At 35.1% G+C, this 23,186-nt stretch overlaps 1 protein-coding gene across 3 annotated transcripts in view; it reads right to left on the bottom strand.

Annotated features, from left to right (window-relative positions):
- The window catches only part of LOC131425205 (serine-rich adhesin for platelets), a 97,282-nt gene that overhangs the window by 8,354 nt on the left and 65,742 nt on the right, over nucleotides 1-23,186 (bottom strand). For all 3 annotated transcript variants that reach the window (XM_058586882.1, XM_058586883.1, XM_058586884.1), the window contains 2 exons: nucleotides 7,923-8,280; nucleotides 5,685-5,825 (listed from right to left, as the gene is read on the bottom strand). In XM_058586882.1, the coding sequence (XP_058442865.1) occupies nucleotides 5,685-5,825; nucleotides 7,923-8,280 (499 nt within the window). The remainder of the gene's footprint in view (nucleotides 1-5,684; nucleotides 5,826-7,922; nucleotides 8,281-23,186) is intronic.

Raw genomic sequence — 23,186 nt, 5'->3', positions numbered from 1 at the left:
ATTTTCTTATCCGCAAATATATCATACACTTTACACATTAACCTTGGCAGGATGCATGATTTCACTGCCACGGCGCAACATGCAATTAATTCAGTGCCAATGATAAAGGTAGCTTGATTTTCTATGCTGAAACCGGTATGCATAATAATTGCACGAATAATGTGCAAGTGTAGAAATGTGTTCGTAGTAGGAACCTTTGATAATGCTTTCACATGCTTAGCTTAAAAAAAAGAAATGCTGCATATTTTCAAGAATGCAACATTCGATGTGTATTCGAAGGTTATTATTATTTTATTGGGAGGGTTGTTTAATTTGACAGAGACTGTTATCGATAATGAGGTAACAAGAACTGAACTAGACATAAATAGCAATAATTATTCTTTCCGCTTCATGAGCTTGAAGCCGAACAATGAAGTCCTGGACCAGAAAATAAATAAATCGATTGTAAGGATTGCGTTCTTTGCAAGAAACGAGAAATAGTCAGAATATGATGAATGATTAATAAATAATTTGTTTCTATATAAAATGTTGCATCTATCATGTAGTGATATTATAAAGGGTGATTTTTTAAGAGCTTGAGAACTTTTTTAAACAATAAAACGCATAAAATTTGCAAAATCTCATCGGTTCTTTATTTTAAACGTTAGATTGGTACATGACATTTACTTTTTGAAGATAATTTCATTTAAATGTTGACCGCGGCTGCGTCTTAGGTGGTCCATTCGGAAAGTCCAATTTTGGGCAACTTTTTCGAGCATTTCGGCCGGAATAGCCCGAATTTCTTCGGAAATGTTGTCTTCCAAAGCTGGAATAGTTACTGGCTTATTTCTGTAGACTTTAGACTTGACGTAGCCCCACAAAAAATAGTCTAAAGGCGTCAAATCGCATGATCTTGGTGGCCAACTTACCGGTCCATTTCTTGAGATGAATTGTTCTCCGAAGTTTTCCCTCAAAATGGCCATAGAATCGCGAGCTGTGTGGCATGTAGCGCCATCTTGTTGAAACCACATGTCAACCAAGTTCAGTTCTTCCATTTTTGGCAACAAAAAGTTTGTTAGCATCGAACGATAGCGATCGCCATTCACTGTAACGTTGCGTCCAACAGCATCTTTGAAAAAATACGGTCCAATGATTCCACCAGCGTACAAACCACACCAAACAGTGCATTTTTCGGGATGCATGGGCAGTTCTTGAACGGCTTCTGGTTGCTCTTCACTCCAAATGCGGCAATTTTGCTTATTTACGTAGCCATTCAACCAGAAATGAGCCTCATCGCTGAACAAAATTTGTCGATAAAAAAGCGGATTTTCCGAATGGACCACCTAAGACGCAGCCGCGGTCCACATTTAAATGAAATTATCTTCAAAAAGTAAATGTCATGTACCAATCTAACGTTTAAAATAAAGAACTGATGAGATTTTGCAAATTTTATGCGTTTTATTGTTTAAAAAAGTTCTCAAGCTCTTAAAAAATCACCCTGTATTATTATAACTCTGGGGCTTTGAGAAATAGTGATTGAGACTTAGCATCACTGGGAGTACGATGCGGTGATTAAGTGTTGGTAAAGTCTAATTACAATGTGTATCAAACAATTTATATTGAAGTGGTTGATCGAAACAGTTATTTTGAATTTTAGTGCAGCTGTGACAGGTGTGTGTTGATTAGTGAAAAGTGTTATTTATTAAATATTGCTGATTCGCGAAACTAAAAATTTTCAAGCGACGGAAACTGCGAATCTACCGGCTAACATTAAATAACGTCAACCGACCGAAGCGCCATCTGCATATATTTGTCGGTGTTATCAGATTTAGATGGATTGTGGGAATGTGGGATCAATCGTGTGATTCAGGCTGAAAATTTTAAATTGGTCTGCAATAAACCCATCAGTGAGTGTTGTTTTCAGCAATGTGAATAAGAGAAGCAGGATACTGGTGAGATCGTTCCTCAGAGATATTTTTTCTTATTCAAAATCTTCTTTTATTTCTCCTTATTAAAAATTTGGCAAGTCTAAACTCCGTCGATTATTCGTTCGGGAACGTTTGATAATTTTTCTTCGGATTAAACGACAAGTTTAAGACGCACGCGTGAAGTTTATACCCGTGCAGATATTTTTATGCGACCGTGCCTAATAACTACGACGTATGTAAATATAATTTAGACTGCGAGGAGTATCCATTTGGTATATTTTTTTAAATCGCGTATATTCGTATCGCGTAAGGCGTTGTCAGTATTATGGCTCTCTATTGCAAAAAAAAACAGAACACAAAGAATTTAATATATGAATTAATAGCGAACCTCCGGCAGCCGGCTGTCCGGAGTTTTACGAGTTTTGGAAGAAAATTGGTATATTAATAGGAAACACATAATCATACAAAACGCGATAAAAAGGCAACATATTCTCGATGTTGTTAATGTAAGTAATAAATAGATGTTAATATAAGTAATAAATAGATCACTTATCTACCAAGATAAATCCTGACAATTTTCTCGTCCCACTAACACCACTCCTTTCCTGTGACACTTGTGGACTGTTTTTCATAATCACCATATGCCAACCTGATTAAAAAAATAGTGGGATATAACCCCACATCCAGTACACTTGTTACATACTCCGATCAGGATGAAACTTTGTACATGTTCTCAGAATGACAAACCATTTATTTTGCACGGATGTATGACAAATTCGACTAAACGATTACGTCGTGTTGTTTTTTGTAAGTTTTTCCATAAGCAAACTTTTATGTTCAGAAAATCTAGCACGCTTTCTACTGACACATGCTTCATTGCGTTTATTTATTTACTGGTAGTATAATGTAAATAATGTTTGATTGATGACTCGGAGTAGCGGTTCATTGCATAGGGTGATGGTCTTACAATCCAGTTGGCGTATGTTCGAGCCCCGATCTGGCAGAGGATTCTTAGTGTCAGTAGTATCTCATATACTCAATCCAAAAATTAGAGAGAGATCTACTGTCTCTGCTTCAGTGACTCGGTAAAACGAAAATAAATATATTCGCTCTGAGTTCTGGCGCTGCTGTAATAACAGCAGTATTGTATGTACAATCGTCGAATTATATATTTTCAGAGGTATTACTTTTTAGAGCCTTAGCGATGACATTGTATATATTGTTCAATTTTGTAAGATTTATTCTTCGACACCATTCATTTCACGGTTAGCAAAAAAAAAATAGTGTTACTATCCTTCCAACGAAGAGAATGTAGAAAAATATGCAATTTGACGAAATTATAAATTTTTAGTATGATACTCGTTTGAAGTAATTTATTGCATCGATTTCCCAGAACTCAATATTCTCCCCATCAGGCTTTCTATTCTAGAAATTCATGTTTTTGAGTGAGTGGATGTAGTATGTTTCGTTAAAATATGGCGCAAAAAATCTAACAATTAAAAAGTCTGCACCAAATTCTATCGAATGATGGGTTCCAATTCAGATTGATGATCAATTGATGGGTTAAATACAAAGTTGAGGATGAACTATCGAAACGTTTTTATTGTATATTCTGAAAGTACAAACTTTTGAAAATAATTGTGAGAAATGTGACCCTTATTGGAGAGCTAGATTTCAAATGACAACAGTTCTTAGCACGCTGGATTCATTACTTGCAGTTTTTCGTTTGCTTGGTTTTTTTTTTAATTTTGAGCAGCTCAAAAATCGTGTTTTTTGGTAATCTGTTTTTTTTTTCAAAGAACATTTTTTATTTGAAAACCGAGCCGTTCAAGTACACGAAAATACATTTTCTGAAATATTTCCATTGATTTTCTGATTTCACTTTAGCTGTTCATTTTGTAGAGTGTTCATCGCAAGCCTCAAGCCCATAACCTTGACTAATAATAAAAATGTTTATTAATATCCGGCTTTAACCTTCAATGGTCTTTCACCGGGGCTTCAACAAACTTGTTTTCGTTTGTATTAATAAAATGTGCATAAAACTATAAAAATCGCTTACATAGCCCACATTTCCCTGTCATCTTTGTATATTGGCCCTTAAAGTCTTAACTCAGGGTTCATCGATGCTTGGTTTTATAATTCCCGAAAATATCGGCTAAAAACTTGTATCGATTTCTCAAACTTGGCTAACAAACCAAAAGGTTATTTCGTCTTATCAATTACTTTCGAATTTAAATTTCATTTGATACCGATTTCAGAGTTACGAGTTAAGGAAGGGACCTTCAAGAAAACTCGTTTTCGATAGATATGTCATTTAAGAATATAACAACAAAGTTTCAAAGTGTTTTGTTTTTTCGATACCTCCCATTTCCACGATTAAAGAGAAACTGCTGAACCAATAAATACGGATTCTTTTTTATTTTGTAAGATGATGAACGATATAGTGCGTGATCTTTGAATTCTCATATCATCAGAGGTTCACGCACTTGAGACAAGCCTCCTGGTCAATTTAATATACCATTTCACATATCAGAGTTAAATTTCGGACGAAATCGGGTTAACGGGAAGACCTTTTAAAACCTGCATTGGGAAATGCGCAATATATTTGTAATTTCGAAAATTTCTTATTCGAACACTTGTTTTCTTACTCTCAAAGTTTAATGAGAAAAAATGTCTGGAAGATTTCATTTCGGATTTATTTTCCTAACTTTGTCTGTTTTCGTACCATAAAATAAAAAAATTGACTATATTTTCTAGGGTTTCGTTCAGTGCAATCGTGAATAAATCTCCCTTTAGGGCATAACGAAAAATGTGAAAATTAAAAGAAGTACCATATTGAATTGATGGATAATATTTTACAATGAAAGTCCTGTTGTTCTGGAAGGATTCTTAGTGTCAGCAGGATTCATAGTACTAGCCATGCAATGATTCTGTACACTATGAATCGGTTGCGAAGTCTGTTGAAACAGAAAGGCCAAATTCCACAAAAGGAATGTAATGCCAAGACTTTGCTTTGCCTGTTGGCATCATGTAAATACGATTCTCGGATCCAGACACCACGAATGGTAAAAATTTACACCAACAAATCAAGGGCCCTCAAACCCTGAACAATTATTGCATTCATGGAAGTATTATCCGATAGATTTTGGCATATGAGTGCAGCACACAGTTGCCGTCGTTTGGTAATGTATTAATTACCAAACGACGGATCTAATGATGATGACATGAGTGTTCACGAAAACTACAAAACACATGAAGTAATATTATATACATATCCGGTTAACGTCTTCGGAACAGTAACTCTGTAGCCAATGCAACTAGTTGCACATGTTGGTAGTCCCAAGAGTCCTATCTCTAGCATGCAGTTTACCTTTCGAAACATGCAATGTGCGATATCTGTTGGTTTTGAATAGTGTACTGTGTTCCAAGCAGAAACATTTGCGATTTGTTATGGTGTACAATTGGCGTTTCGACAAGGAAATGAATTTGAAAGCACTTAGTTTGAATGACTATTTCATGACTGATTGCATGCCGAAAAAAAGTCAAAGAGCGATTTATTGGCTCGAATTTCACTTTCTTTTCGTGGGTATCTGGACATTCAGTTATTACTGCTGATAAATGGGATGATGAGCTGACTAGAGAGGATTCGACGAAGGATTTTGTTAGTCTAAAAAAATCGGTCACAATCAAATGTTTTATAAGCCCAAGATTCTTTTCTGGGCTACCTGCTTGCTATTATCGAAGCTGGTAAACCTGCATTCAGACAAGAGCTCTTACCGACGGATTCGATCTCGGTTCCATACGATGTCAATGGTGTTTTGTAATAACTGGTCGCTTTTGGTGGTAGATAAGCAGCCGCTGAAGGAGAATTGTGGGAGTCGTGTCCGTAGCTACCGTGAGATTCGTAGCTGGTGAAACCTGTGGAAATTGAAGCCAAAAGAAATGCAAAAAAAACATTAGGATAAAGTTTTGTCAAAGAAATACCAATGATTTGAAAAGTTATAATAAGTACAATATTAGAAAATTATTTTCTGATATGGAAAATTAATCGAAGAAAGTTTTTTTAGACTTACTTAGTCCTACAAAAACGTCATGCCATAAATGTGAAAATCGATAATTGAACTATAAACTATTCCAGATAAGCAACTTAAATATTCAACAAAGTTATCAGATTTGAATTTATGAAACATTGCCGAAGACTCATTTAAAATTTCTTCAAATTTTGATATAAAATTTATCGGTGTTTCCTCAGTGACTTTCGAAACATGGCTAATCTCTTAAAAATAATTTTATAATTATAGCACTATGCACGAAAGACATAAGACCATTAACAGCAATGGTACTAGATATATTGGAGAAAGAGTCATTGATGGATCACAAATCGTTTTAAAACTTCTACAAACGTCGAATCGTTTTGTCTTTGAAGGTTTTGTTAGTTGAAGGCCAAAACAAATCATTTATGGTATACTGCTCCCGGTTCTGAAAGTACTGGAAATAGTGGTAAACTCAAAGCCATTTCAGAGAAAATTTAAAGCACATTTTCGTCACATGAACACACAGGTTACGATTGTGATGTATGGATTCGAATGATTTGTGACACTTGGCCCTCAAAGCCTTGAATTTATTTTTCAGATATCAACAGATAACTACAGTAATTTTTTATTCGCCAATACATTTTCAGTCAAATTCTACTCTTGCTCTCGGCATCTTAGAGCTAAGGTAGTGTATTAAATATATCGAGTAATAAAAATAAAAAATCAACTCTACTTATTTCCTGCTTGCCTCTCCCACTTTCTTGCAATAACCTGTCTCAATCAATCAACTTCTTATTATGCTAAGACTTATTGTTATACAAAATAACAATATTAAATCATACATGAACAATAATTAAGTCAGAAATGATGAGATATTATCAATATGATTTATCAACAGTTGGAGACAGAAAACAATTTGTCGCAATTTCTTGAAGAGATGAAAATTTTAAATTTTCTTCTCGATAAATTCCGAACAATCGACGAGAAAGAGATAAAATTAATTTCGAGTAAAGAGAAATTTATTTTAATTCTCTCTTACCACTCTTTTGCAGATACTGTTGCACCAATAATACCTCCATTATTCTTACGTAAAATTTTTTCAATAGTTTTGCGGAGTTTTATTATAAAAAGAACTTCATCCCTATTCTGTATTTCGATCGTATCGGATTTTTTCGAACGAACGTAAAAATTTGCTTTCTGTTATTCGATAGAGTGATGCTTTTGTATGAAAAACTCGAACTCGATCGAGCTACAGAATGCAAAATTTCGTATTCGATCTAAACAATCCGATTCGAACGAAATACAGAATCGGGATGCTTGTCTTTCAGAAGGTTTTTTTTCTTGTTCAAATGTCAAAAAATTTCTTCCTAAACTTGATGGGTATTCCAAATCAAGAAAGCATCCAGAATCTTTTTGCAATTTTCATTTCTTCCAAAGAAAAATTGTGACCGCAATTTGGCTGCCGAATACTTCACAAATGTGATAACAAAACTGGAATTCTAGTCATTGTTGACATTGAAGCTATCAATTTTCAGTGTTCCAAAAATTCACGAAAATTGATTGTGAAGAATACCATAAAATTGTGTTTGTTTCTGTTACGAAAGAGGTAGAACATTTACAAGTCAAATTTGTCAAACATCCAAACAATCCGAAGTTTAAAAAAAAATAACTACACGAAAAACTGTTGACAATTTTGAAATACAAGACAAGTTCCGTGTGTCTTTGGCGACTTACACGAGGACCAAGCGAATTTTCGTGCTCTTTGAAAACTGAACAGTGTATTCCAACAAATTTCAACAACCATCGCTGTTGAATCAAACAGTAATAAGCAAACACAAATATATTTACTTCAAACGGAAATCTAAAGCAATAGCATTCAGCATGCTTGTTTCTTATCCACAGTTGATCAAACACCTTTCAGCAAATCAGATGCACTGTTGGGAGCAACTATTGCAAATAGGGCAACCGCTCCGATACGTACTTTCACTTGATGGTCCTGTGTGGTGTCCAGACGATGATGAAGAACCAGAAGACGAAGAGGATGCAGATGAAACCAAACCCGCCGAGCCAGATGATAGCGAGCCACTCAACTTGGCGAATGGATGAATCGAGTGAGCTGATGGTGCGAGGCTCGCGGATGATGTAATCTTCTTGCCTACGTCCGATACTGCATCTCCTCCGGCAGCGACCACTTTACCCAAGCCACTGACTGCGTATCCGGATCCTTTGATGAGCTGCCCCTTCAGGATCGTTATACCACCGGTGATGGCTTTTACTGCCTGGAACAGTGTATTTAAAATTGATTTCTTCAAGCCCCATCCGTCGAAGTGAGGTTCCTCCTGGAATTTTGAAAGTAAATTGATTAGGTCGTAGAAATTATTTGATTTTTGTTAATTTCATTTATAAAACATTGAAAAATTAACTTATATTCATTAGTGCCAAATTGTTATCGCTTTCCGGCGTTGTTCAAAAGAGTGCTTCTTGATATTTCACCATGAAATCTATCATGGTTTGTCCCTTCGATTTGGGTTCATTTTAAAATACTATGAAATTTTAAAAAGCATTTGAATACTAAACTTCACCATTTGTGTTTTTCAGATTTTCGCTTGAAAACTGTGAAATACGTTTCGTTGGAATTTCACTAGTTTTGAATCTGGTTCGGAACCTACATTAAAACCTGAAACCGCGTATTGGAAACAACTATTTGAATCACTTCAAAGTATACTAAATTTCAAAGATAAGACTACACAACTAAACTTTTTTGAGGTACATGTACATATATGAAATATGAATTTAAGTAAAAAAAATTATATTTTTTTATAAATCAATAAGTTTGATCGAACATTCAAGTGGATTTTTCATGATTACAGTTGGAATATCAATATATCAGTTTTGCACTAATAATTAACTAGAATCAAATTTTGAATTTCATTCGTGCATTTTTATATTCACATTGATTTACATGTAGTTAGTTCGAATTCCTTTTTTTTCTCCATTTAAATCATTTTATGATGAGTTCACTTTAATCGAAGGGGTCCTGATTTTCGAATTGCTGTGATTATTTATTCCAACTTTAATGTTTCTTGTTTCTTTGTTACTAGTTTTAAACATTAGTTTCGTTACTACTCATGAGTTAGTATATATTTTTAGCTATTACTCGGATCACTTATTTCCGGTTTGTTTGATATATTTAAAAAGTCGCGGATTGAATTTGAGGTTAGTTAGTTTGTCAGAATGTGTTCATTTGGTAAATTACTGATTTCTTAAATTTTTTAGACAAAAGGAACTATAAATATAAAAATTTATTCAAAGGAATGCTTAAATAACAGTTGTACAAGAAAGGCTAGCCCCCCATCTCTATTCGGGTTAGATTTAGAACACTTCGCAGTGGTTGACGAAGGATAAAACAAGGCTTATAAAAATATCAAAAAATAATCGAGCCCTTTAACCAATTTTAATCCATTTATTTGTGTAATGATACCTTTGCCTTATCACTATAATAACCTGATACTTTTTGAAATAATTTTCTTTGCCTCTTTAAAAAAACAAAACAGCTTGTTTTTACATCAACTAGTACAACTTACAAAATAAAACATTTCCGCTATTTCCGGTGCTTCTGAAATCAAAAGCAGGATAGTTGAACTCGTTTTGTTTGGCCTTCTACTGAAATTGACCATAAACAGGAATAATTTTGAGACCTGTTTAGAAAAATTTGTACAGTTTTTGCTTCGTCGCTTTCAACGACGGTAGAAAATTCTTAATAATCTTTACCGTGTAATTCCGGATCCGGAAGTCGGATCCTAATGAAATTCAGGAGTTTTTATGGGATTATAAAACCTTTCATTTCATGAATCTAAGTTCGTTAAAATCCGTCAAGCCATTTTCGAAAAAAGTGAGTGAGTTAAAATTTGCAGTATATGACCACTATTTCTGGTTCTTCTGGACTTGGAAAAAAGGCGAAATGGGTTGATTACCGATTGACATAGCTTCGACCACAGGTTAGAATATTTTTTACGTTCTATGCTTCGCCGCTTTGAGGTATAACATTTTTATCACTTTTCACCATGTAAATCCGAAACTGGAAGTCGGTTTTACCGTTTCATTTTAACTTTACTTTGTGAAATTAGATCACATCATATCTGAGGAAAGTGACTGAGTAGTTTGAAATTGAATTTGTTGAAATCGGTTCAGCCGACTTAGAGAAAATGGAGTGCACAAAAAGTTTACGTACATAACTCGACAAACTGAGCCGAATACTGTATGACACTCTTTGAAAAGTTTGTTGTCGGTAAACATGTTAATCTTTAATAAACTGCAACATTTTACACTTTTTTCAATATTCTTCTTTTAATTTAGAAGCTTAGTTCATGCTTATTATGTGCGGCAACTATGGGAGTAAGCGAGGAGAGGCGCAGAAAAATAATTTTTGTCTTTCTACGGATAATTTCGTAATTGTCTACGAATGTCTGCTGCTGGTGTTTGATTTTGGAAAAAAAAACGGTGCCAAGCTTCGCGATGTAAGTGCAATTTTCACAGCAATAGTAATAGCGTGTCGGTGGTGCAGTGATGTCAATGAAAACATCAAATAATAATAACATATATACTATTATGAAAATTATTTTGAATGATAATAATTATAACAATAATAATAATTATAATCCTACTACCTGTTTTATGCTGCTGTTTCATGTTGTTTAGCTTTAATTACATATGCAAAAGTAACAGAAACGTATGTTCGCTTCGTTTGTTAGATTTCGTTTAATTGATTGGATCGAAATAGAGCATGATATAAAAAGTCTAGGTTTAATCAAGTTCAAAACTATTCCAATTTGTAGCTGGCAAACGAACCAACATTTTGCTAATATATTATACTGAAGTGTAAGCTTGGCATCTTCGAAGTCGATTTTTTTTGTATTCCGGCACTTCTACATACTGTAAGTCGTGGGGAATTGAAGTATTGTGTGGAAATGATGAACATTCAATTCCATTATGAAATTCTTCGTTTTCCTTATAATGGTGTTTTTTGAGCATCAACAAAAAAGTACTCGGAGCAATTTGTAAAAAAGTTGCAACATGCATCGAACTAACAATCCTTTCCTTCCTAAGTAGATTTGCATTCAGATGAGGCGGTGCCAGTATTGATTAGCATACAGCGATCAATGAGGTTTGTAAAATGTGAATCAACGCGTTATTCCCAATTGGTCTGGATCAATAACGGAGTTGCAGCACAAAGAGTTGGTTGTTATTTAGTTAGTTGGTTTTGAACTTATTTGACCCGGCTCATGTGAGGACATCATCATTGCTATTTTTATATTGTTCTTCACGTTTGAAGGAACGTTATTCGTTTCAAGTTCCCTGCGATGAACAATTTCCATAAATTTAGATCCAAATTAAAGCTACACTGCTTTCAAAGGTCATGGTAAGTTTTTTGGTACGAATGCATGAAACAGCTGTCATGAAATACTTATATGGCTTGACTTTTTAGCTAGGAACCATTACTTGCATTGCATAGTAAATATTGCGGTAAATGTTTCTGTAAGATAAGGGCAATGAAACTTGATTATGTTGCCCATGTGGACTAAGCCGTTACAATGTTTAACTAGAAACGTAAGACTGTTCGTATTAAATTCTACAATTCTAAGGCGACTTTTTGTGACTGGCACAGATATGGTATAGCATTCAACGACATAAAAGTGAACGTAGCCAGTCCAAATACACGATTATTCACTTAGAACAAATCCACTTTTTTATGTGGTTCAGGAGGTAGAAAATCAAATTGAACACATTTCTGAAACAACAATTTTTAACACGTAACACATGGATCAATAAGTCCCGAGACTAAAGCAGAGATGGCGCTCGTAGTAAACCAGTAACCACGTCTTTCTAGAGTACTAACCTTTGCTTGAAACGGGTCAAAAACAGCTGAGTTATCGAGGTTGGAGTAAAGTCGTTTTGTAGTTTGTTTAAAAAATGGAAAAAACCGAGTTTCGTGTTTTGATAAAACATTGTTTTTTAATGGATAAAAACACCGTGCAAGCGAAAAAATGGATTGAAAAATGTTATCCGGACTTTTGTCCATCAAAAGCAACGATTTGTCAGTGGTTCACCGAGTTTAAACGTGGACGTGGACGCGGAACGCTCGGGTAGACCTGTGGAAGCCGTTACACCGGAAAATGTGAGTGAAATGACAAAAATTATAATGAAAGATCGTAAAGTGAAGCTCCGTGAGATTGCTGAGATGACACAGATATTATATGGAAGTGTATTTACTATCCTTCATGAAAAATTGAGCATGAAAAAGGTTTTTTCCAAGTGGGTGCCGCGATTGCTTTCGATGGAACAAAAACAGCAACGAGTCGATGATTCAGAAAGCAGTTTATCGCTATTTACTCGCAACAAAAAAAAATTTCTTGCGTCGTTACGTGACCATGGACGAAACATGGATACATCACTACACTCCAGAGTCGAAGCGGCAGTCATCTGAGTGGCGCACAGCTGGCGAAAGCCGTCCGAAGCGTCCGAAAACGCAGCAGTCAGCTGGCAAAGACATGGCGTCAGTTTTTTGGGATACGCATGGCGTGATTTTCATTGACTACCTCGAAAAAGGTAAATCGATCAACAGTGATTATTATATTGACTTACTGGTGCGTTTGAAGGAGGAAATCGCAAAAAAAAAACGACCGCACATGTAGAGAAAAAAAAAATCCATCATTTTTCATCAAGACAATGCACCCTGCCACAAGTCGATGAAAACAATGGCGAAATTGAATGAATTGGGCTTTGATCTGCTGAAGCTTATTTTGAAGCGAAAAATAATGTTTTTTATAAACATGGTATTGAAAAATTGGAAAAACGTTGGAACCATTGTATCACCCTAAAAGGTGATTATGTTGATGAATAAAAAAAAAATTTACAAAAAAAATGTTGTTTCCATTGTTAGTCTCGGGACTTATTGATCCATGTGTTATAAAGATTGTTTGCATGAATCAGCATTACATGACAGTGCTACAAAAGTAAAAAATAATTTTTTTAAACACATACATTTTTGTTTTGTTACTTAACATATTACTAGATGCATTTTGGAAGAACATAACATTTTCATTAAAAATCACCATTGCGCACGATTTTGCACGCATCAATTACTATTGTATGAAAGCGCCCATGAGGGATTACTGGTCTACTCGAAGCGGCTCTACAGGAGAATTGCTACTTGGTGGTCGCTTTTTAAAATAACCGTTAAATTTCTTACACAAAGTGAAATTTCTAATTGGATGTCTGTTTTCTGTGATAACGTTTCGAATTACTATGCTTTTGCCATCGTCGGACGCATTTAAATGATTATTTATTAAAAGCATCTGACGAGCATGGTAAACTGAAATTTTATGCAGTACAATAAACGACAATAAAGAATATTTATTTCCCAACGACAACCATTAACAAACAACAAAATTTAAGTACAGCTAATGTTTGCTTGACGTTTGGCACATTTGTAACATTTTAAAGTAAAGTTTAGTGGGGTAAATAAGATGAAGCTTGGTTTTTGTATACAAATGGATCTTAGCTCTATGTGGTCGTCAAATGGTGAGATAACTAAGTCCTCACAAGTCCCTATCTCATGCCTCCCCGAGCGTCTATGATGACATTTGGTCAATAGAACGGCGTCGACTGAGTGCTATCGCCTTCTGCGTTAGTAGCAGAATGAGAGGGTGCGAAATGGCTTGTAGGTTGAAGCCCATCCTAAAATGCAGTGTTTATCATAGTATATTATAACATATAATTCTTTTGTTTATTACATCATGTATTATTATTATTATATTAATTATTATTATTATTATATTAATTATTATTATTATTATTATGATTATTATTATTACTATTACTATTATTATTATTATTATTATTATTATTATTATTATTATTATTATTATTATTATTATTATTAGAAGAGCGTAACTTACACTGCGACATTAACTGTTATAAGTTATCATTTTTAAAGTAACTTTCAACTAAATATCAAGGTCGTCACAAGGTGAGCTTAGTTCTCACTGGTTCCTGTTTCATGCCTACACGTGTGTCTGTGGTGACAAATGGTCTATGGAATGCGTTGATGGCAGAATGAGAGGATGAGAAATGACATATAAATTCAAGTAACATAATATCATAGCATTTCGCAACATATCATTTTATTTATTCTATTATTTATTGTATAATTCATTGTACTATATTATATTGTTTTTTATTGTTATTTTCATAATTATATTTATTGTTATTATTATTAATTTGTCATCAATAATAATAACATATATTATTTTATAGATGTAGATATTATTATTATTATTATTAGAAGAGAAATATTCTACTTCCTGCAGTATTGCGAAGATAGAAGAGCATAACTGACACTCTACATTAACTGTTATTTTATATCATGTTTCGTAATCTATTATATCATTTTATGTTATATTAATTTCATTACACTATGTTTCATTGTATTTATCAATATAAAACATTTTGCACGGGAGCGTAAAGAGGAGGGAGCATCAGGGCATCGGACGAATTGATGACTGGACGAGGGATTGTGGATAGCCAGCCCAAGTCACTTGAAGGAAACTTGTTTCCTTCTGAAGGTTTGACATGAGTCTGACGCGCCCTTCTCAAACAAACCATCAGGCGGGTTCAAGCATGTATAGCGATATGCTTCATCCATGCACTGGATATTATGGTTGGAAGAGCATCTTTTATTCCCGCGGAATACGAGTAAGTGACTCTACTTACGTATCCGCCCAACCCTTTTTGTTCGCTTTTCGGTAACAGCTATAGTAAGAAGGTGAATGGATGAGTCATATCGGGGCTACTGTAAGTCTACCCGCATCCAGTGGCAAGTCCTTGAACTGATGGTGGCTTCACTTCACATCACATCACATCACAAATGGATCTTAGCTCTATGTAATAGTAATCGAGTTAAGTCGTTATTAGAAACAAATGAGCTGTAATTCGAATTCAAAAATAATTGTTTCATCACTGCGAAATCTTTTTTCATAATCATAATGGATTCATTGTCAATTGCTTAAAACACAAGTGGCTATAAATTATTAACAATATCGATCAACAGGAAAGAGTGGGGGAGGCAAGTTTTTACGAGTGCGACAGACGCTACGTCTATACTACACATATTGAAATTTCTTGAACGGTACAGAAGAAGTCAAGCATGGGGTTGTCGCTGTTGTAATGATCATTCAATTGAACTAGGCCGGCACACCATTGATTTACATGCCATGTGAATTTCATAATGTTTCGTTTGATCATCAAACGCGTAATAGGATGAGCGCAAATTAAATGGGATTTTTGAAGGTACATATTGAGTTATTGCATATTGAGCATTATTGGTTTGCGAGCATTTAGTTGAATATGCATTTTAGATGTTAATGTTTACCATGTAAGAGTGCAATTCGAAATGCGGAACCGCACAAACAGTGGTCATGGTTTGAACATGTATGATATTATACTGCTTGGAAATATTTTTATAATATTGATTTGAGTACCTAAAAAACTATATATTTTAAATAGTTGGTGCATGAAACTTCAATAAATTTTACGAACAACGTCTAATTTTCTTTTCATAGTTTCCCATGAAAGAGATAACAGTTTCATATAGTCAAGTTACCAGTTTTCAGAGGAATTCCCATAGGAATTCTTCTTTTTGCCTTTCTCATATAGAAAGGCTATGCAATCACTGTGAAAATCTGTCATATATCATTCGACTCAGCTCGACGAACTGAGTAAATGTCTGTGTGTGTGTGTCCCCGTCCGTCCGTGTGTGTGTGTGTGTGTGTGTGTGTGTGTGTGTGTGTGTGTGTGTGTGTGTGTGTGTGTGTGTGTGTGTGTGTGTGTGTGTGTGTATGTGTGTATGTATGTTACAAAAATATGCACTCACTTTTCTCAGAGATGGCTGAACCGATTTTCACAAAGATTCAAATGAAAGGTTTCATAGTCCCATAGCCTGCTATTGAATTTCATTCCGATCCGACTTCCGGTTCCGGAGATATTGGATGATATGTATAAAAAAATGAAAAAAATATGCACTCGCTTTTTTCAGAGATGGCTGAACCGATTTTCACAAACTAAGATTCAAATAGAAGGTATTATGGTCCCATAGCTTGCTATTGAATTTCATTTGAATGTGACTTCCGGTTTCGGAGTTATATGGTAATATGTGAAAATTTGAGAAAAAGTTTACACACAATTATCTGTGGAACAACTCAACCGATCTTCGCAAACTAAGATTCAAATGAAAGGTCTTATAATATCCTGAAAATTTGTAGAACATTTTATCATTCCGCAGTTACAGGGCGATGATATGTACAACACCGAAAGAAGTAGAAAACACTACACAAACCAGGCGTGCTTTGTTATATTTCGTACACGTTTCATTGGTTTAATCGAAATAGAGCATGAGATAGTAAGAATAAGTTTAACTACGTTCAAAACTGTTCCAATTTGTAGGTCATATTTGTTGGTAGCAAATGAACCAAGTTCGGCTATTCCGTTTATCTGAATGCGGTTTCGGAATAATTGAAATAGTGATTAAAAACCGCAAAAAGGATCTCACTCACTTTTCTTGGAGATGGTCAAATCGATTTTCACAAACTTATATGTTCATAAGAAAAGTCTTGCAGTTTCATACGGAATTCCTTAATTTGTTGTGGATACTACCATTGGTTCCGGAACTACAGGGTAAACAGGATTTGTAGAGTTTGTGAGATTAGGTCCGAACAAATTTTCCTATTGCTATTCAATAAACAGTTGTTTTTGCGAATTTCACGATTATATTTATGATGTAATGAGTATTATCATTACACCACTAGGTGGATTAAAATAGGTTTTAATGTGTGTGTTCACATTTAAGAAAAGCTCATTTATAAAATCAGGAGTAATTGAAATTCTCTCTTGTGATCGCAGTCGTGATCCGTGATAGGAAGGTTTCAATACAAAATATACCGAGCACCTCTTTTCAGTTTGACAGTGTCACTGAGAACCTCATCCGAATTCATCACATCTACCGAACTGGCGTCCAAAATAAGGTCGTTTATAACAACTTAATTAGAATAATCCTGGAAAGGATAACTGAGAATAGGACTTTTCAGCAAAAATTTTAACATATACTCCCTCATTCGAAGCCCTTGTGGTTTCTGACGTAGTTGCTGAAGGAAATCGAATTTTATTTCTCCACACCAAATTTCTCAGAACATAGCTTTTTCAATTTTTCAACAGTTTTGACCCAAGTTAATTGTTCTTTTTAATATTTTCGCTCTGAATGACGATTTAAAATTATAAACACACCTCCCCCTGTTGATCAAAAACCGGAAGTGAGATCCGAACAAAGGTGAAAAGCAGTCTATTTTAATAGACGTTCACCTTTTTATTTGAGTCTAGTTTGAGAGTATCGACTCAGTTAGAGCTTCTGAGCAAATGAAGCAAGTTCCGTTGTTGAGTTTCCGAATAATATATTCGGTACATCCGGAGCCGGAAGCTGGGAACCGGTATAGATGGACCAAATTTAGAAGAAATTTGTATGTACTTTGCATTATCGCTCTATACGACAGGTTGCAACGTATTTCCGGAACCGGAAGCAGGATCAGGATAAAATTCTACATCAACTTATGAAACCGTAATACTTTTCATTTAAATCTGCGTTTGCGAAGATCGTCTAGCCGTCTACACCACTACACGATCGACAATAGGCGCATCAATTGTGGCGCCACCGGACAGGAGGGAAACAAACACAACGGCTGATAAGAATAACCCGATAGGGACCACACCTCCGATCACAACATGATCAATCGAAAATGATTCCTAGAGCAACATCCTGAGAACCAAATGTGCCAGTACACCGATTATTAGACACCAATTCACAATCCTACTACTAGCTCTGAACAAAAATGAACTAAATAACAAATTGAAAATACGTTGTCGTTTGAAAATTTCAAATGAACACTTTTAATTAGTTTCTAACGTAGCTTCAGAAAGGAGCAAAGCAAAGTCTTTGCATTACATTCCTTTCGTGGAATTTGACCTTTCTGTTTCAACAGACTTCGCAGCTGATTCTTAGCGTACAGAATCATTGCATGGCTAGTATTATGGATAATACTGACACTAAGAATACTTCGGAAAGGATTGCAGGGTTCTTCAAGCTATCAGCGTCAACAGGTGTTTCCAGGAATTGTAGAGCTATTAGAATGATTTTTACGAGTCATGTTTAAAAATACGCTCTTGAAATTGAAATTTAAACTTGTCAGTCTGACATCCCGGTTATATGGGGTTTAAAGATCTTAAAGATGTATCCCTAGGTTATAAAGCCTTTAATTTGAATCAAAGTTGAAAAAATCGGTTGAACGGTCTCTGAGAAAATCGAGTGCACCTTTTTTCATTTTTTTGCACATTTTACCCTGAACCGGAAGTTCGATCCTGGCAGAACTCAATGAGAACCTATGGTCCCAAGAGACCTTTCATTTGAATCTAAGTTGGTGAAAATCGGTCCAGTCATTTTAGAGAAAATCAAGATTTTTGTTACATACACACATGCACACAGACATTTTGCGTAGTCGACGAACTGAGTTAAATGGTATATGACACTCGGCTCTCGGGCCTTGGTTCAAAAGTCGGTTTCCACAGTGATTGCATAGCCTTTATATATGAGAAAGGCAAAAACGGAACTCTCTAAATTTTTTTGGAAACAGCTGAGTCAGTTTTCACAAACTTAGACTCAAATAAAAGACTCTTATCCAATATTCAAAGAAAGGTTTTTTGAAGAATCTCTTAGTTATATTAATGAAAACATGCGTTATACGAGAAAGGCATAACACTACTAGACGGATCAAAACAGGTTTTGCTAGTAGTATTAACTTTAATTCTGCTCAACAGTTTATGTTGATACGTTAGGTGGCGTTGTGCATTGATGAACGCAATACAAAACGTGAAAATCAGAAATAGTTATAAGCATCTAGCACCAAACCAGTATCCATGCGGTGTAGAATCCCCTAAATAACTGTTTCTTACATCAGTATCATCTGAATCAAAAGATATTTTGCATAAGCCTTTCACGATATGAAAAATTAACAAAGGTTCTTGAAGAAGAATTCGAAATATTTGGTCAGAATATTCGACAATCTGCGCGAAAAAAAAAATTTAAATCATCTTCCACAGAATAAGCATCTTTTGGTAACATTTTATCACTGGAATGCAATATTTTTGCTCTTAAGTCAATATATTTATTCACTCACCAACTACAAAGGAACCACGTTCATCTTTCCTCAAGATTTCAGGATATTTCAGGAAGAGCTGTATGCAAAATCAATAGAAACACGAATCTAATATCACAATCCCTACATGGCATTGAAATGTTGCCGGTATATTGATCAATGGTTCAAATTTTATGGATCCGGTTCATTAATCGGAAGCCATGAGAAAGACGCACAGAAATGTTTCTATCAATTACCATGTTTCAAATGTAACTAGTATTACTTCAGGAATGCTTGATTGCTCTGAACAATGGATTAGCAAAATTGAATTATTCGCACGATATCAAAGTTCAAGAAAAAGTTTTATCCAACAACAGTAACGTAGACGATTATTTGACGAGGTTTTTAATGAGGAAACCGTCGAGAGTTTGTCTTTCGCTCCATCCGAGAATAGTGCAAATGACACGTTGATATTCAATTTGTTGAAGTTAGAAAAAAGAGAGAAAATTAACATAATTACAGTTTGTTCTGTATAAGCATCCACCAACTGCTCTGATGCCATTCCTGTATAATCTATTTGCACTGCAAATAGATCTCGCCCAATTCCTGCTTAACTCGAATTCGATACAAACTTGACTTCTGTCGCAACATTTCGTTATATAAACTTGACTTCTTAATTTTTTATTTCGTATACTGGAAGGAGTGAAAGTTCGGAAATCCTTGTTTATAGCGATCTGCCATGGTCGTTCTGTCTATGCCGTTCACACAAGTAACAGTTGAACGACTATTCAGTCAAGTTACGTATATTTCAAGACAGTTCGTGCTCGCATGTCATCAGACACAGTCGACAATTGCTTACGGTCGAGACGATAGAAACAAAGACAATACAGTGTAGTGAACAATAGATTGTACGAAATGAGCAAATACGATTTAACAAAGCCTGAAACTTGGCCTACAAGATCAAATTCAATTTGTATTGATTTCAAGCGCTGCAAAGTTAGACCAGCAGCAACCTAAATTGAAATTTTGCTTAAGAAACGAATGCATCTAAACGTTACTGATGTAAGTGAGATTCAATTCAACAAGGCGTCTAACTGTGTGTATACATTATGTTCAAACGTGAAAAAGATGCAATTGCATTTACTTCGGTTAATAACGGTGTGCACAGTGTTGATCATGATAATGTTAAATATAAAATCCCTGTGTACATGGTGGACAATGCCATAGAAGTACGCGTGTATGACCTTCCCCCGCAGACCAGGGATGAGTTCGTTCGGGAAAGTATGTCGCAGTACGGTGAAGTTCTTTCCATCGAAAGGGAAGTATGGCGGAATTTTTTTCCGGGTATCCGGAATGGCGTGCGAGTGGTACGTAAAGCAATTCCATCTTACATCATTTGTGATCAAGACGGGATACATCCGTGTAAAACGCTGATTACGTATGAAAACCAACTGGTTACATGTCAGTTTTGTGAACAACCTGCACACTACGGCAAACCTTGCACTGAAACTGCAAAAAGGACATCTTCAAACAAAAATAAGGACAACCGCCCAACAACGGAAACTAGTGAGCGCAGTACTCCTGTTGTACCATCAAACCCACCAGCAACTGCAATTAATGCACAACAAGGCGCGTCTACAGCAACTAACAACCAACCCAAGAATGCGAATTACAAGGAAAACGAAGAAAAAACGGAAACCAACAACGATTCCATCGATGCGGCAATGGAGGACGAGACGAGCCACGAACAAAGTGCCCCTCACTCATCGCAAGATAAAAATGGAAGCTCCTCTCCCCCTAGAAAAAGGGTGAAAACGAGATCCAACGGTAAAAAAATTATTTTATCTAATAAAAACATGGCTCATTCGGCCACGTAAAGCTTGTACGCAAATTGGCCTGAATAAAAAAAAATAAAAAAATATATATATATTTCAAGTGATTTTAGGATGCTGTTCATGTTTCGTTTATTTTATCTTCGGCTTCAACTTCCCCATGAAATCCAATTTGTTTTCAGAAGTAGTGAAAACACTGAAAACCGGTAACCATGGAAATTTATAACAGAAACATTTTTCTACGCATAATTTTTTCTGTATGTTGATGTACTTGAACTAGGAGGAACAAGATTATTTGTAAGGGAGAGTGTTCGGTTACCGGCACCCTTTTCTTTTTAGCTCATAACTTCTAACTTAGTGCACATTATGCGGACATCTATACATCAATGAAAAGCTAAAGTCCTTGGCTAACAACTGATTAAGAAACTAAGTTGATTAATTTGATTGAAAAAATAATTGTTATCAATTTGGCTTGGCTCTCTTGGTCGAATATTTGGATGGTGGCGCCTTTGGTATTAATTTGGCCGGTCTTCAACGTCCTTCTTAGCCGGAGCATATGCTGTATGAGCGGCTAGATGTTTGTCTCGACAACAGTCTGCATATCACCGACAATTTTTCACGATTTGTCGAAAAAAAATGGTAGACATTTTGAAAATGACAAACAAAAATCTTTGGTTGCGAAAATTTTGATAGCATCCGTTATTAAATCACGAAATAGATCGATTTCACCTCATTCAATTTATTCAATTTTCAATATTCAACAATTCAACAATATTCAATTTACTCACCTTTCCGATTGATGCTCTTCAATTCATGATACTCTAAAAAAAATCAGTTTTCACGTAATTAAAAGTTATTTTGACACAGCAAAAAGTACAAGTGACTGTTTGCTTCGCAATTCGGCACAAAAAGAACGTGCTGCTATTACACATACATGACATTTGTCGGATTGACGCTATCTGCTTTCTGTCAAAATTTGCGGTGGGATGCCGGCAATCGAACACTGCCGGCAACCGAACACATTCCCCTATATTTCACGAATGCCATTCAAAGCTGTCAAAACTAACAATAACAATAATCTTAAATTTTCCACAAGGCACAGAGTATTAGCCTTTGATTTATTATCTACTTACAAACATATTCCCGTGAAAAGCTTTGAAACAACCAGATTGGAAAATTTACTTATAGGGATTTTAGTTACATATGTAACTGATTTGTGTAAAATTTATTTAGATGCTTAATACTTTCTGTTGCAGTATCGACTTTTAGACGCACAATAGTCGAGATGCAATATCTTTTGTGATGTCTCGAACGTAATCGAGTGGCGACTTGTTGATCGGAGAATTTTCTTCAAGCATTTCTGTCATAAAATTGGATCTAAAATATTTAAAACACAAATTTTGTAATCCATTTTTTTTTAAATTTTTAATCACAGTGCAACAAACTTCACACGTAACCCAGAACTTCCGGAACAGGAAATTGGATAGGATATTCAAAATCGGCTTATGTGACCATAAGTAAACATTAATACATGTTGAAACAGATTGGCCAAATTCCACAAAAGGAATGTAATACCAAGACTTTGCTTTGACAACCATAAAGACGTCAAAAGATTTTTCAAACTTTTGGAAACAACGAGGAAAACTCATCACGATTGCTTTCCTTACCCGAGCCGACGGTTTATAGGTAGCCAAACACGTATCAGTTCCGATGTTCTGATGATTAACAGGTTCAGAAATAAAAACTATGATACTGGAACTGATTTCTTGGCTTATTTCAGTTCCTTAATTTATGTTCGGGACTCGAATCCAAAATTCTGATTTAGGATTTTAACCTCAGAATTCAAGAGCAAGCCTGAGTTTTCGTTTTGACTTCTTAACCAAAAATTAATTCCTGAACTCAGTTTAAGAATTTAATTTCTAAATCCCCCGGTGAACGACCGCAACTATGTTAAAACCGGGTATAAATAAACGATATAATAATAATTAATTTCTAAATTCAGTTTCAGAATTTATTTCTAGAATTCAGAGCCTGAATGCTATAACTAAACTCGGAACATGAATTCTGAAAATGAGTTCATTTCCATAATTCTAGAACCAATTGAAAAAATAGAATGAATTTATGACTTGATTTCTTGATTCTGGATTCCGAACCTGAACAACAATTACAACTGAATTC

Source organism: Malaya genurostris, chromosome 1 (genome assembly GCF_030247185.1).
Source record: "Malaya genurostris strain Urasoe2022 chromosome 1, Malgen_1.1, whole genome shotgun sequence".
NCBI lineage: Eukaryota > Metazoa > Arthropoda > Insecta > Diptera > Culicidae > Malaya > Malaya genurostris.
Note: the sequence above shows the minus strand (reverse complement) of the source record. Positions and strands in the feature narration are given on the sequence as shown.